This window comes from Trypanosoma cruzi, genomic scaffold (genome assembly GCF_000209065.1).
Source record: "Trypanosoma cruzi strain CL Brener 1047053516459 genomic scaffold, whole genome shotgun sequence".
NCBI classification, from domain to species: Eukaryota; Euglenozoa; class Kinetoplastea; order Trypanosomatida; family Trypanosomatidae; genus Trypanosoma; species Trypanosoma cruzi.
In genome coordinates, this window is record NW_001849533.1 from 35556 (window position 1) to 50232 (window position 14677).

General features: G+C 51.6%; 7 protein-coding genes across 7 annotated transcripts, besides 14 other annotated features; all 7 read left to right on the plus strand.

Moving 5' to 3' along the window:
* Positions 1–14677: a sequence feature (heterozygous, Esmeraldo-like haplotype).
* Positions 57–89: a microsatellite.
* Positions 386–420: a microsatellite.
* On the plus strand, positions 489–2090 carry Tc00.1047053503953.10 (hypothetical protein, conserved; the record flags this gene model as incomplete). The annotated part of the gene is made up of 1 exon (XM_802919.1): positions 489–2090. One exon carries the CDS (start codon positions 489–491, stop codon positions 2088–2090), a length of 1602 nt encoding a protein of 533 aa, XP_808012.1.
* Positions 2374–2455: a sequence feature (GA-rich).
* Positions 2590–2652: a sequence feature (T-rich).
* On the plus strand, positions 3045–3494 carry Tc00.1047053503953.14 (hypothetical protein, conserved; the record flags this gene model as incomplete). The annotated part of the gene is made up of 1 exon (XM_802925.1): positions 3045–3494. The coding sequence occupies one exon, from the start codon at positions 3045–3047 to the stop codon at positions 3492–3494; it is 450 nt and encodes a 149-aa protein (XP_808018.1).
* Positions 3621–3657: a microsatellite.
* On the plus strand, positions 3739–4278 carry Tc00.1047053503953.20 (hypothetical protein, conserved; the record flags this gene model as incomplete). Its single annotated transcript, XM_802920.1, has 1 exon — positions 3739–4278. The coding sequence occupies one exon, from the start codon at positions 3739–3741 to the stop codon at positions 4276–4278; it is 540 nt and encodes a 179-aa protein (XP_808013.1).
* Positions 4660–4717: a sequence feature (CT-rich).
* Positions 4908–4949: a microsatellite.
* Positions 5070–8315, plus strand: Tc00.1047053503953.30 (protein kinase, putative; the record flags this gene model as incomplete). The annotated part of the gene is made up of 1 exon (XM_802921.1): positions 5070–8315. The coding sequence occupies one exon, from the start codon at positions 5070–5072 to the stop codon at positions 8313–8315; it is 3246 nt and encodes a 1081-aa protein (XP_808014.1).
* Positions 6180–6210: a microsatellite.
* Positions 8363–8382: a microsatellite.
* Positions 8436–8522: a sequence feature (T-rich).
* Positions 8696–8738: a sequence feature (AT_rich).
* On the plus strand, positions 8955–9590 carry Tc00.1047053503953.40 (hypothetical protein, conserved; the record flags this gene model as incomplete). The annotated part of the gene is made up of 1 exon (XM_802922.1): positions 8955–9590. The coding sequence occupies one exon, from the start codon at positions 8955–8957 to the stop codon at positions 9588–9590; it is 636 nt and encodes a 211-aa protein (XP_808015.1).
* On the plus strand, positions 9812–13129 carry Tc00.1047053503953.50 (hypothetical protein, conserved; the record flags this gene model as incomplete). The annotated part of the gene is made up of 1 exon (XM_802923.1): positions 9812–13129. The coding sequence occupies one exon, from the start codon at positions 9812–9814 to the stop codon at positions 13127–13129; it is 3318 nt and encodes a 1105-aa protein (XP_808016.1).
* Positions 13173–13253: a sequence feature (GA-rich).
* Positions 13254–13286: a microsatellite.
* Tc00.1047053503953.59 (mitochondrial DNA polymerase beta-PAK, putative) lies at positions 13680–14677 on the plus strand (the record flags this gene model as incomplete). The annotated part of the gene is made up of 1 exon (XM_802924.1): positions 13680–14677. A coding segment is annotated over one exon (998 nt), but the record flags the coding sequence as incomplete, so codon positions are not given.

Genomic DNA, 14677 nt, shown 5'->3' on the forward strand with positions numbered 1-14677 from the left:
TGCAAATAGACAAGTGCATGGAGTGTCATTTTCTACTTTGTTGAAAATAAAACAAATTTTTTTTTTTCCTTTTTTTTTTTTTTCCTTTTATGACCGCGGCTGCACGTGTCTCTCATTTGCCCTCTTCTTTTTTCTTTTTACATGAAACACCCGCTTTTCTCTTTCTGGCGCCTCACACACACACACACAAGAGGAACAAATGAAAGTTCTGGCGATGGGGGGAAAAGAGAAATGAAGGGAGGGACAAAACAAAACAAAAAAAAAAAGAAAAGCCCGTCGTGCGGAGGCGTTACTACACGAAATGGAGGAAGTGGAGACGAGGGGAATCATGTGATTTTGACATTTTCTGGCAGCTTTTCCTTCTCGTCATTCTGGCTTGCGTCCCTTTTTTTTTTTTTTTACTTTTTTTCTTTTTTTTTTCCCCTCCACCGGCCTTCTCTTTACGCTCTCCGATTGAAGGAAAGGAAGGGAAAGGAATAAACAACAAAATGACGGAGAGTGCATACCTCAAGAGCAGCGTGGGGCCGGTGCTTGCAAAGGCGGTGGCCGAGACCGTCCTCGCGCAGCCCAGCAACCCACAGGAGTACCTTGCGCTGTATCTTCTGCATGTGCTGCAGGAGGAGGAACGCCGCGGTGCCGCCGCCGAACGCAAGAAAAAGGCAGAAGTACAACGACAAATGTGGGCAAGCGAACGAGCACTGCGTGAAAAGCGTGCTGCTGACACCATTCAGCGATTCTATCGTCAGTGCAGGAGTAAATTGCGGTTGCGGCGAGAGGAAGAGGAAGCGCTATGGTCCAAATATGAAGAGGCCGAGGGTGAGGCGGAGGAACTCCTAGATGAAGAAGAGACAGCCGCCGCTGCCGGTAAATCGACGGATGAGGTAGACAAAATGGATGGCAAAGATGGCGCCGCCGCGGCTGGAGGAGTCGAGGGCAATAATGAGGAGGAGATGATTGAAGACGCCGCAAGCGCCGTGGAAGAAGCACGTCGAGACTTCTACAAGGCACAGCGCTTTATGTTACACATACGCAAGGCGCTGATTGGTGCGTTGAAGAAGGAGCTTACGGATCAGCGGGAGCAGATACGGGTGGGACAGGACCGCATGTATGATGTTCTTGACCTGGCTGAAGTCGAGCGACGGGAGAAGGAAGAGGCGGAGTTCGTTGCCGCCGTTACTGCAGGAGCCATTCCAAGTTCGGCTGCGATTACTGAGCTTGTAAAGAAAAGTGAGATACCTCGTCATGAACGTATTTCTACCTCTATGATTTTGTACCGTGTCCTGCGATGTTGGTGCTATCTTTTTTTTGACAGCACCCCTAAACAGACGGATACACCAGCAAAGGTCGCAGCGCTTGTGAAGCCCTTCACATTTATGCAACTTCTCCGGGCTTTTAACCCCGTCGCATCGTATCAGCGTAATCGGCCGCTGCGGATAGGTCTTGAGGGTAAGCATGAGGAGGGGGAAGGCGATGCGGATGACATGTTGCAGGATGGTGGTGAGGAACCACTGCCGCAACCAAAACCGCGTCAGGCACGTCGTGTGAGCCGTGTGCTGCGTGTGCTGATGCATGATGCTGAGTATGTGTGTGCGGTAAATCCTGCCGACTATCTGGATGAAGAAGAAGAAGAAGAGGGTGTTGCAAAGAACTCGACGGCATCAGAACGCGGAGCGGCATTGGCCACCCTTGTGGAGACCGCAGCGAAGAAGCACAGCGTCATGCTTTACGCCCTGCTAAGAATGCTACGCACCGCCAGTGCTTACCGGGACGCGCGTGATCGCTGGGTTTCGCTGCTGCAGCAGAACGGCCAGGACGCACCTCCCAATGAGGAGATGCCAGAAGATGATGACGCGGATTCAAAGAACGAAGAAGGACTGCGGGATGATGACGGTGAGGTGGACGAGGCTGCCGTCCGGCGTCTGTTGCTCGTAATTGGCACGGACACAGACGAGGCACTTGCAAAATTGTGGGCCGACCAAGACGAAATGCAGCGCAAGAAGTGGCAGGCAATGGCTGCAGCGAGACGCGGCGAAGAGGAAGAAGAAGTTGCCACGAACGACGAGGGTGACGATGACGCAGGGGATGATTAGAGAAACCTACACGCTAATGCAGAGAGAGCGGGAGATATTCACTTGACTTATTTCTCTGCCCTGTTGATGGATTTTGCCGAAGCTCACGTAGTTTACACTCAATGCACCTGATGTACATACATATCCGTATATATATATATAGTGGCGGAAGTCGGAGCAAAAAGAGAAAAAAAAACGAAAGGAAAATGGCTGGTTGTGGCGGCAGAAGCTGTGCGTACACGAGAGGGTGAGAGCAAAGCAACTGCAAGCAAGTAGGTAAAGGGAAGAAAGCGGTCAATGTACAAAGAAGAAGGATGGAACAACAAGAACAACAACAAGGAGGTGTAGGAGAATTATAAATAGAAATAGAAAGAGAGGGAGAAGAAAGTTTTGAGATGGAGTGATGATGCATATAGGAGAGGCACTTATGTCCTTTCTGTTCCTTATTTGTTTGTGGCCAGCAGTATTGGGGGAGTGCGGGATGCGTACACGTGGCAGTTCAATGGCTACTCCCGCTCACTTTTTTTTTTTTTTTCTGTCACCTCTTTTCCTCTATCCTTCGACTTCTTTTTTTTTTTTTCTTGGTTTACGCCTGACTGCTTAAGCACTATTTTTTCTTGTGGATGTTTGCATGCTCGCAATGTAGCATGTGCCCGCCACCGACCCCTTTCCAAAAGCGTGAGCGGCATCGCAAGAGGGCATGCAAGAATGGGCTCACCTGCAATGTGTGTGTTTCTGTCTGTGTGTATGGCTCGCATGCATCAAGAGCTTTGGGATGCATTCTGTTGCCTCATTGCTTTTCCTTTTTTTCTTTTTTTTTTTTGCCTTTTATGCTGCGGTGAGTCGGTGATTCTTTGGAATCTGTAGGGGAATTCTGTGCGCCGACCAAATTCCTGCCGTCGCTGGCGGGAGGGGAAGAGAGGGAGTGAAACGACAAGGACAGTTCCGTCGTCTCTCCATCTCCTTTGGTCTCTGATGCTACGGCGATGGCTTTTGATGCCATTGACCGCGGGATTGCCTGCAACTCTCCTTAGCAGCAGTGGCAGTATCAGTAGAGGTTCTTGTGTACGTTGTGTGGGCAGCTGGCAGCAAAGTGCAAAACAAAGCCGCCGCTTCTCAAAGGAGGCAATGATGGAGGGCCGCAAGCGACACCATTGGCAGAAGGAAGTGGCGGCGCTGCGGCAGCACATCAACGAAGAGCATGGCCTACAGCAGCGACAACGTGCACAACTGAGGCAGAGGTGTGACCGCGCCGCGACGGCCTTGATTCATGGCGCATCACGAGGCTCATCCGCCTCAGCAGCGAATGCCTTGGCGACCGCGCGACATCTTCTTACGCTGCAGGAGGCAACACGCAAGGCGATGAAAAGTGAAAAGAGCAGACGAAAGGCGATGTTTGTTAGCGGCAAGAAGTGGCGTGGGTGAGAGCGGGGTGAAGGAGAGAGGCGTCAGGAAGTGGAGCACAGAAAAGGGAGAGGGCGGGAGAATGGAATTCTGTGCGTATGTATGTGTGCGTTTGCCTGTCTGTTTCTGCGTCGTTATTGGCCGTTATTCTTCTTTTTTTCTTTTTTCTTTTTTTTTTTTCTTTCCCTTTCTTGTGTCATTGACACAGTTTCTTTAGGGAACACGAAGGAAAAAAAAAAAAAAAAGGGGGAAGAGGGAAAATTTGATGCGGTTTTCACTCTTCACCGCATGCGTCTATTCGGGGGCCCGACGACAGACACCGCTGCAGTCCTGGTGCCGGTACCACGGGCAGGATGCATGCAGACAACAGCGTTTTTACACGCTCGGTGAGTATTTGCAGCGGCTTCCGCGTGGTATTCGTGATTTGTTATTATGGTCACCGGCCATCGCGGCGGCTTATTTCATGCTGTACAAACAGGCGGTGTACTTTCTTCCCTCCATGGGACGTCAGCTGTTAAGCCGCCCAATCACTCCCGCCACCGAGTCCAGCAACCGGAGTACGGATAAGGCGCAGGGAAGCGGTGAACTGCGGGCTGTGAAGGTCCGCATGGACGATGCGTGTGGGAGTGTCGTGGATGGGTTGCTTCTCCCGCTGGTGGACCGCGAGGAGGAGGCGGCCGTTGCATCGTCATCATTATCCCCGCCTATTCCGCCGTTTTCTACGGGGGCCATGATGGATGCAATGCCGCTTCGGGCTGTACGCGACGTGGATACGGGCAAAGTCTCTGGCTACACACGGCTGTAGGAGCGGGCAGGGCAGTCAAGAGGGACAGTCCCACTGCCACTGCAAGAGGGAACAGAAGGACGAGGAAGACGGACTCCTTCTTTATTTGTTGTGCTTCAGGCATCATCACAACTGAGTTATTTTTGCTGTTGTCTCTTTGGCGTCATGTTTTTTTTTTTTGTGTTTGTGCTCAAAGACCATCGCCACATTTCATTTGTCACACATTTCTTCCTCCGTCAAAGTCGTTTTTTTTTTTTTCTAACGCCGGTGGAGCTCCCTGTTTTTGTTGTTGTTGTTGAGGATCATTTTGGTGGTAGGGCGTACAACTTTTATTTGTAACGTATGTGTGTGTGTGTGTGTGTACGCATGCACTTTTCATTTGTGAGTTGTGTTGGTAGGAACTTCTCTCTTTTTTTTTTCTCTCCTTTTTCCTTTATTTCTTTCCGCATTTTTTTTTCTCAAGGCGGTGTGGGTGCTTGCGTGCATTGCCTTGAGGTGCATACACATCCACCCCATCGACAGCTTTGGTGAGTGGTTGAGTCTGCAAAGAGGGAAGGAGTTGGATTAACAAAGGGAAGAGGCACCACACAAGTCAAAATTAGGGGGCTTCACGCAAAGAGGGCCGTTAGCAGAAAGCCACATTGTACAATTATATACATCTATATATATATATATATATATACATATACATACAGGAAGGATTAGGGAGGAGGTTCTGTTACCGCTGTTATTTCTGCCGCTGGTGGTGCTATTGTTTTTTTTTTTTGTTGTTGTTGAAACAGTGAAGCAAGAAGGAGAGGGGTGAAGACAAAATGAATGCTCTGGATGAGTTGAACCTTCGGCTTGGCATCGGGCCAACGCGACCGCATCTTCCCATCACACTGCAGCGGTCTGGATACAGCGCCGTGCGGAGACTTGGCAAAGGCAGTTTTGGCAATGCGTATCTTGTTTATCACGCCGGTCGCAAGCAGCAGTATGTCGTGAAGCATGTAAACATGGCAAGCATGACCGCACGGCAGCGCAGGGATGCCCACCAGGAGATTGTGGTGCTGCAGCAACTGGAGTACCCGAACATAATCCGTTACGTGGAGTTCTGCGAGGAGCACCCGCATCTTTACATTGTGATGGAATACGCTGACGGTGGAGATGTTTACACGCACCTCAAAAATCTCAAAAGCAGCGTTTGGGCTCTCGGCGGTGGCGGTGGTGGAGTTGGAGACGGTGTCAGCAGTACCGGCGGCCTTACGGAGGAGCAGGTGATAAGCCTCTTTGTGCAGACAACGATGGCAGTCAAATACATGCATGACCGGCGTTTACTGCACCGGGACATTAAATCACAAAACGTGTTTTTGACGCAAAACCACGTTGTGAAGTTGGGGGACTTTGGCATCAGCACCGTATTAATGAGTACCGTTGCGATGGCGCAGACAATGTGCGGCACGCCGTGCTACTTCTCCCCGGAACTCTGTCAGGGCAAACCGTACAACAACAAATCCGACGTCTGGGCACTTGGGGTGCTGCTGTACGAACTTTGCACGACCGGCCGACTACCGTTCGAGGCCACAACGATGAATCGACTGATGGGTGAGATTTGCAAAAAAGAACCACGTCGTATCCCTTCCAGATTCTCCGATGAGCTCTGGAATCTCATCCTGTGGATGCTTAAAAAAGACCCGCGGCAACGCCCCGATGCGGGGCAGATCCTTCGTTCCCCCGTGCTACTAGGATATATCCCGAATATTATCAAGAAGCTCAGTGCCACCGACGGACACCCTGAGGATGAATTTAGACGTGTGCTTACAGGAGATGCAACGCCACCAACGCCGATACGTCCCGCCATGGACCTGCAGCTGAAACAACTCGGAAAGGAGACGGATAGGGATGGGCCGGCACCTTCTACGGGTGCCATCCCAGTTGCCTCGGCTGCTGCTGCAGCTGCTGCCGCAGCTGCTGGGCGCCAGGGCTTTGCACAGAAACGTCACGATCAGTACCCATTCAAACGTGTGAATGATGACAATGCGGTTAAAGACCGTGTCGGTGGCATATTGGGTATGCTGGCACAACAGCGGCAGCAAATACAGAAAATGAAGGAAGAGGAGGAGGCGATGAAGAGGGCGCCGCCTGCGAATCAGCCGCCCCTTGCCGACCCCTTGAATTACGTCCCTGTCTTACTGCAGAGGAAACAAAAGCTCAATAAAAATGGGGAAAACGTAGATGTCAATAGCAAATCCAACAAGAACGACAACTGTAACAGGAACGATAATGACGCGGGCGGCAATACTCCCAAGAAGGAGAAGAATATTTTTGCACGAACCCCTCTTCGTCCTCCGAAGAACGTGGATGGCGGAAACCTAAAGAGGGAGAATGGCGTCCCACACGTCGACGCCAACAAGGAGCAGGAGCGACGGAAGAAAGCGATCAATCATCTGCCCCTGCAGGATCTTTTTCTCCTTTATGATGAAAGCAAAAAACGCATTCTTAATGAAAAGGAGCAGCGACTTGGCACGGCCCAGCAACCGATGAATTACCAACCCGCTGGTGCGACTCCTGCCCGAATGCGGCCTGCCGTTGTCGAACTTCAGGTGGGGAGTGAGGCGAAAAAACAGTCACTCTCACCTGTGCGGCCGAATCATCCAATTCACAGTAGCACCAAGGCATTTCCGTATGGAACTCCTTCAATGGCAGAGGAGAAATCCATTCCGATCCCTCCCATTGCTCTCCCGACTGGGGCAAAGTCTTCAGTGTTGACGAGTTTGGAGAAGTTGGACCATGATAGCAATACAAAGGACGATAGGAATCGCGCTAGTGGGAAAATTCCTGCCAAAAAAGAACCCACAGGCGATCTTGCACTTGTTTTGAAGGAAATGACAAATCATCTTGAGTCTATGCGTAGTAGTGCGGCTCGAGCAGAGAGCAATACTGAAGCTGAAGGTCCAAAAGGGACACCGGGCACGAATTCTTTATCTGCTGTCTCGGCTTTCTTTGGAGTGGATGCCGTCGGAAACTCTCCTTTTCCCGCATCGGAAATGAATGTTGACCAAGTTGGAGAGGAGTTTTCAGACGCAATGGGAACGACGCTTAACGTCCAAGAATTGCAGCGGCAGCGGAGCGCTTCCTCTTTTTCCCATGAAGAGGTCAATGACGGTGCGGCAGGTGAGTTTCTCCCGCTGTGCATTTCGCGTTACAACGGGGTATGGAGTTCTCGTGGTGGCCGGGTGGCGCCAGCAGGAATGACGGCTACTCCGGGTACAGCCAAGGAGACAAGTGAGGGAAGGGAAACACAGCCGTTTCATGATATCCAACCATCGAAACCGGGGATATCATTTCCCGCCCTTAATACGGGTCCTAATGCCGTCTCGCCGCAGTTGGTGGAAGCAGTGGCAGCGGCGCAGGAGAACGAAGGGGGTGGTGGAGCCTCATTATTTACTGGTGGATGTCTTTGCGACGGCGTTCACTTCACCGGCCTGGCCTCCGCTATCTTTGGGAGTTTTGTATGCAACTGTTTTGTATGCTCAAGGTGCTTTGGGGCGTTGATGGGGGTGGAGTGGCTGCATCTACCGGATGTGCCATTTGAGGGCCTTTTCGCGGATGGATTCCCATCAGAAGCAGCATCTCCGTCTACGCTTCCGAAAATGCCCATAGCGAGCCCAGTGGGTGAGACTTCTGCGGGGTCCGGCGTGTCTGCTGAACAATTCGCCTTAAAGGCTGACCCATCATCCGCTCTGAGGGACGGCGCGAGGAAAGCTAGCAATGCGGAAATTGTTGAAGAAGAAGAACGAAGGGACAAAGAAGAAATTGTGAGACTCCCAGAACTGCTAAAAAAGTTTGTTGTACAGGTACCAGTCGTAAATGAGGATGGAGTCGAAACGATGGGGGAGTACACGGTGTACTTCTGTGGCCGCTGCGGCTCCACCGTTGGAATGGATCATGATGATGTTGCTGGTGGCCTTGTTGCCAAGGCGATGCTCTCAGAAGCAAGTTTGGGCATGCTGGAGTTATTCCAAAAGACAATGCCGCTCCATAATAGTGAGGCACTTACCCCAAGAAAAATTAGGTGACGATGTTTATATACATATATATAGCCACAGGTTTCTTCCTGATTCCGTTTTTTTTTTTTTTTTTTTTAAAAGAAGAAAAGGAATTTTGCTGAGTAGGTGGGAAGCTGGGTGGATACGATGTTTTTATATCTTTTTCCTTTTGTTTGTTTCTATTCTTTTTTTTTTGTTGTTTCCTTGCCGTTTTTTTTTTTTTTTTTTTTTTTTTTTCCCACAGCCTCCTTGTGTGTGTTGTTTTTTTTTTTTTTTTGTACGTGTATATGTGGTGCTGTCCTGGCGTAGTTCTGTGCTCTCTTCTTTTGCTTTTGGGACGCCGACACTGTTGTAAAGATGTGTTCTGCATGTATGAAACGCCTTTCAGTCACTTCACCCTTCTTTCTTTCTATTATTATTATTATTATTTTTTTTTTTTTTTTGTAAAATAATCCTGAAGGAGAGGGAGAGAGGGAGGCGGCTGTCTCTGAGTGTCTGCGGGGAATATCTGAATTGATGTGTACAGGTGTAAAAGAATAAAGAGATGTTGGGAGAACACCACCAACAACTGCGGGAGTGGGACGTCACCTGTTTCTTTGGCTGCCCTTCGTTTTGTGTGAAGTCTGTGTATATGAGGAGGTGTGAGTACCGTTTGGTTATTTCTTTTCCATGTGTGTATGTGTTCCTTTACTTTTTACTGCCAGCGGAGTGCAAAGGAGCACAATTAAGGGAAGGAAGGAAAGAAATAAACGCGGACGCGGAATAAAATTCATGTCGCTGCCTTCCTTGTTATCGTCTGCGGCATCTTTATCGCGGATGCGGGTTGTACAACGGGGGTTTCTCACACGCCGCGGGGGACGTCATTTGACACAGGCTGCTGTCGCCGTGGAGTACCGCCCAGCGCAGCAGAAGAGAATTAGCGACGGCAGTTACGGACGTGTGATTGACGCCGAGGTCTTGCACGGCGATGAGCAGCTCTTCTGGGGCGAGCGGCGCAATTACTACTGCAAACGTGCGCCGTACTTTCCCACATGGGATCGGCTTGCGCAGACGCTGATTCTCATGACACGGCAAGTACCGCGTGTGCCGCAGGAAATGGCGTTTCGTCTTATGGCAGTCTTTTTGAAGCTGATGCTGCTGCCGCGAATTGTGATGAACGCGGAGTTGATGCTACCATCATGGGTCGCAACTAACGCGGAGGGTGTCATCACGCAGGCTGTGGGGGACGAAGAGGACGCGAGAGAGAAAAGGAAGGAGAGTGAAGACACGGCGGGGGAAAAGAAAGAGGAGCCCACGAAGCGGTGATGCCTAGGAGGGGTGTGTGTGTTTTTTTTTAGTGGGTCGCTCTTGTTGTTTCTCACACGTGCTTTTCTTGCGTTTTTGTGCGTTCTGTATTGTTCTCTTCTCCGATGCCGCTGCCATTTCGTCGTCCTTTCGCAATTCACTTATTGACATGAGATGGAAATTTCTCTTGTACTCTTTTGTTATTGTTGTTGTTTCTGTTTTTTTAATGTAAATAGCGTGGAATGGCAGCGGAGTACATTCAGCTAGTCGGTACAGATGTGCCTGGTAGTTACGGCAGCTGCTGCTTCAGTGGCCAGGTGCAACACGAGGCGCTGCGCTGCCCCACGCAGCCATTGGCACTTTCTTCTCCATCACCGACACCGTCAACGGGGGTGGCCACGGCAGTGAACGGCGATGGCCAGCTTTTGTTTTTCAACTGCCCAGAGGGTACGCAGCGTTTCAGCTCCGAGGCGAATATGCGGCTGGTGCGCACGCGCGGCTTCTTTTTTACTCGGTGGGCCGTCTCGGCGGTGATGGGCATGCCAGGGCTCCTGTTCACAATCAATGATGCCGGTGTTCGGCATGCCAACTTCTTTGGCCCAAGCAGTTATTCCCTAACTGTGGAGGACGGTGATGGGGCCCAGACGCAGCAACCACCGTTTTCTGCAGGGCTGGAGGGCATGCTGGGGGCATTGCGACTGCACTACTTTTGGTACAGGACGATGAGTTTCCAGCAGCTTCGCGTGGGAGCCGTGCTGCGCCAGTTGCCAACTGCATTGCCGTGGAACTACGTGTGCGAGGTGCCACTGCACCCCTTGGAAGAAGGAGAGGGAGGAACTTCTGCTGATCCACATGACATGCCATCATCGTCATCTTCTGCATCATCCTTCTTTGTTTTGGCGTTGCTACTGAGCTCAACGAGCGCCCTCCTGGGCTTCCGCGTTTCGCGCAAGGCGTCAACACCATCTGAAGAGACGTACGGCTACGCCATTCTGCACGCACCCAAGGCGTGTTTTGATCCGAAACGTGCAAAGGCGTTCGGTGTACCGCCGGGGCCCATGTACGGTCAGCTTAAACAAGGCATTGGTGTTTGGATAGACGACGAACAGAGTCCTCCTTGTGTGGCCCATCCCGCAGAGAAGTCACGCCGTTTTATTCATCCACGCAGCGTGAAACAGGCGACGGTGGGTAGTCGATGCATGTACGTCTCACTCGTGCTCGACGGGGATGACAGCGGGGAGGTTGCGGAGGCGTTGGAGTCGCTCTTTGGTCGTGACGCATCGAACCGTGGGGATCAGCAGGAGGAGGGAGTGACTGCTGACGCGGAAAGCGAGAGGCTGCGAAGTGGTGAGCTTCGCCGGTTTCTCGTGCAGTGGCAGCCATTCCTGTTGTTTTGTGATGACGACCACGCCGCGTCGGGGGAGGCGACAGTCACGGCACATCCACCGATGGAGCGGACGCTTGTGCTCAGGCATGTTGTGCATGTGCAGTGCTCCGATTTCTTTTCTTCGTTCGCGGCAGGCGCCGCGGGTTCGGTCGAGGCCCATTATGTCACATCTATCTTTACACGTGTGCAGCGTGAGGTTCGGGAGCAGGCAGTTGAGTCTTTCCGCCATGACAGATATGGCGGTGACTCCGTTCTCGCTGCGGGAGCCAAAACTGGAACGATGCATCACTTTTGCGCCGTTGTGCAGCAGCAGTTCTCCGCTTTTCCCACCGCTCTCGCACACCGCTATCATCTCAACTGTATTGCCAATGCGCAGTTCCCCATAACACTCCCATCTGCGGGAGAAAAGGAGCATGAAAGGATGAAGGAGGAAACCGGCCGAATATGGCCGTACGCCGTGAAGCATCTGTTAATTCCTCCAGAGGCTGCCGGGCACATCCCACACAACAAATACAATTTGGCCACGAAGGGTCCCGCCTTTCATGTTGCGACGTTTTCTTCGTTGGTCCCTGGCAGCAAGCAACAGAAAAGGAAGGGCGGCAATTCGAACAAGGAGGATGTGTCAGTTCTGCTGCGGTACCCGACGGCACGCTCGGCTGTGGACATGCTCTCACAAGAATTTCGCTCTATCGCTCGTAGAGTAAATGAACAAATGCAAAGTGTATTGCTGTCTCCTTCTTCTTTTTCCTCGGTTTTTCATCATTCTCATGGTGATACCCACGACAATTTCCATGGCATTTGTGGCCATAAAGACAGCGGCAATACGTGGCATCTTGACGGCGGGGGGGCCCTGACGTTTTTGGGCACAGGCTCCGCCATGCCAAGTAAGTATCGCAACGTGAGTGGAACGTACCTGGAGGTGATGTATCAGGCTCGGAGCAGCACAACCCTTTCCCGGGCTGTTGTTGTGTTGGATTTTGGTGAGGGGAATGCGGGGCAGCTGGCGATCTTTTGGGGCAATGGCTTTGCTCAGGCACTTTTTCAGTTCTTTAATGATTTGGTATTTGTGTTTATTTCTCACGCACACGCCGATCATCACCTTGGGCTGATGACGCTTCTTGAATTGCGACATCGCGTACGTTTGCAGGTGGAAAAACAGGATTCAATTTACAGCGGCAATCTGAATGAGCCTCTGCTTGTCGTATGCCCGCAGGAGGTGCATGAGTTTTTGCAGGATACATGGGGACGCTGTACGGCGTACCGGCAATGGTTAGAGGAGGAGGTCGTTTATGATGTATTTCCGGCCGAACGACATCGGGTCGGTGAGGCTCCCGCCACATCGGTGCTTCTGCCGCGTCTCAACGCGGTGTGTGCACGTCTTGACGAAAAGACGGCAGCAACAAACCATTCAGAAAGTCATGGAGCGTCACCGCCAGTGTGGGGTGCTGAAGTTTTTCCGGTGGATCACCCTGCCAATGCACACGCACTGCTCTTGCGCTTTCCCGCCCCAATGGGGGCTACGACCGCGTCTCGTGTCTTTCTCTTTTCGGGCGACACACGACCGTCCCCGCTTCTTATTGAGCGCTGTCGAAAGTTTACGAGATGGACTTGCCGTGTCCATGAGCAACGGGAAGAAGAACCGAAAGAGGAAGGGGATGATGGTCCAGGCGTGTTTCTCTGCCTCCATGAGGCCACATTTGGCGAGGACTGCGGGGAGGAGGCGGTACAAAAATGTCATTCCACTTTACCAGAGGCGCTGCAGGTGGCGGCGGCAATCCGTGCGGAGCATGTCGTACTTAATCACTTCTCGCAACGGTACCCGAAGCTGCCGGGGCTCATGAAGTCGCAGCTGAACGGAAGGGACGTTGACTTGCATTGCAAGCGACGGAAACCGCGACCGCCGGATGCATTGACAGCCCTGACTGAATCGAGTCTCTCTGAAGAGGCCGTGAAGTCACTTGAAGACGTCCAGAGGGGAGAAACCCCGAAAAGAAAGCCGCTGGATACCCCAAGCTCCGGGGAACTGAAGATGTGTTTTGGATTTGACTTTATGCGGCTCTCCTTTGCGTCGCTGGAGAGTCAACAGACGGCACAGCTGACGCCCCTTTTCGTGCAGCTGCTGGAGGAGTACGAGTCGTGGGGCGTTGGTACGACGAAACGGCTACGCGGGTAAAACGAATAAAAGGCAAGAGGGGTAATTTTCGCTTCGAAGCAACGAAAGAGAGGGTGAAAAATGGCAACAGAGAGACTGTTTGTGAAAGAGAATGAAAAAAAAAAAAAAAAGAGAGAGAGAGAGAGTGTGTGTGTGTGTGTGTGTGTGTTTGTGTGTGCATCTGCATGTATTGTTGCGAGCAGATTTCTGGTTTTTTTTTTTTTCTCGTTTGTCTGTTTCTTGCGAATACTCCCTACCATCGCCTTTCTTTCCCGCCTTGTTACTCTCGATAAATGGTGCAAGAGGAGGAGGTCAAGACACCACGAGCGTGTAACTCCCCCGCAAAAATACATCTCTAACGTCAGTCACTCATATATACATATAAAAACAACCACATATATCGAGAGGAGAAAAGAGAAATTGTGTGTGTGTGTGTGTGGCAGACATAGAAATTTGAGCTCTTTTTTTTTTTTTTGCGGGGCGAGTAAAATTTCTCTTCTGCAGCTGCCAACGACGACGTAAAGGTGGAGGAGGACTGTCTTTTGGGTTGTGTGCTGCGGTGAGGAATATAATGATGCTTTTGCGAGCAACAAGGCTATTGCGTGTGGCAAAACGCACCGTGGCCTCCGCTGGTGCACAGGGGGCTGTGAAGAGAGCCACCACAACTGCTGCAGCACCTGTGGCCGAGTCCACGACCTTGCGTGAGGCCCGAGCAGCGGCAGCAACAAAAGCCACAGGGCAGCGTAAGCCCCTGCATCACAGCCGCGGCGGCAGTGGTGATAGCACCAGGCCTGTGACATCCCTTCAGGCCTCCGCACAGCTGAAAGGCGTGCGAACGATATCAAAGGCGTCCAGTTTTGTGCCAGACCACCGCGAGAAGGTCCTGCAAATATTTCAGCGTTTGGCGGAGATTAACAATGCGCTTCAGGAAAGATACAAGGCGCAGTCGTACCAGATTGCTGTGGACAACCTAAAGAGGGATGACTTCATCTTTGTGCACCTGCCACCGAACATTCTGCCGCCCGGCGTGGATGACGCGAAGAGGACGGAGCAGCTGAACGCCGTGAATGCGACACCGGTGGTGGGAGAGAAACTTAAAGCCAAAATTGTGGAGATTCTCTCAATGGGTGACCTCGCCGAGCTCCACAGTTTGCAGGCAAAGCCCATCATTCGCGCCATTCAGGAGCTCACGCAGGTGCATGGCGTCGGTCCCCGTACCGCAGTGACATTTTACAAGAAATACGGCATCAAATCCGTGGCCGAGCTGCAACAACGCGTGAAGGATCACGAGGCGGAGAAGGGTATTGGAGATGGGGATAGGGATGGTGGCAATTGCGGTAATAGTGGTGGTGCCAAGAAGGGTTCCAAAAAAACTTCAGCGGGGGATGAAGATCCTGTCCTGCACCTCACTGAGGCACAGCGGTTAGGGCTCAAGTACCATCGTGACATTATGCAGCGCATCCCGTACGAAGAAGTAAGACTGCACGAAGCATTTTTAAAGCTGAGACTGCGGAAGTACCTGGGAAAGGGCTATGAGCTCTCCATCTGTGGAAGCTACCGACGGCGACA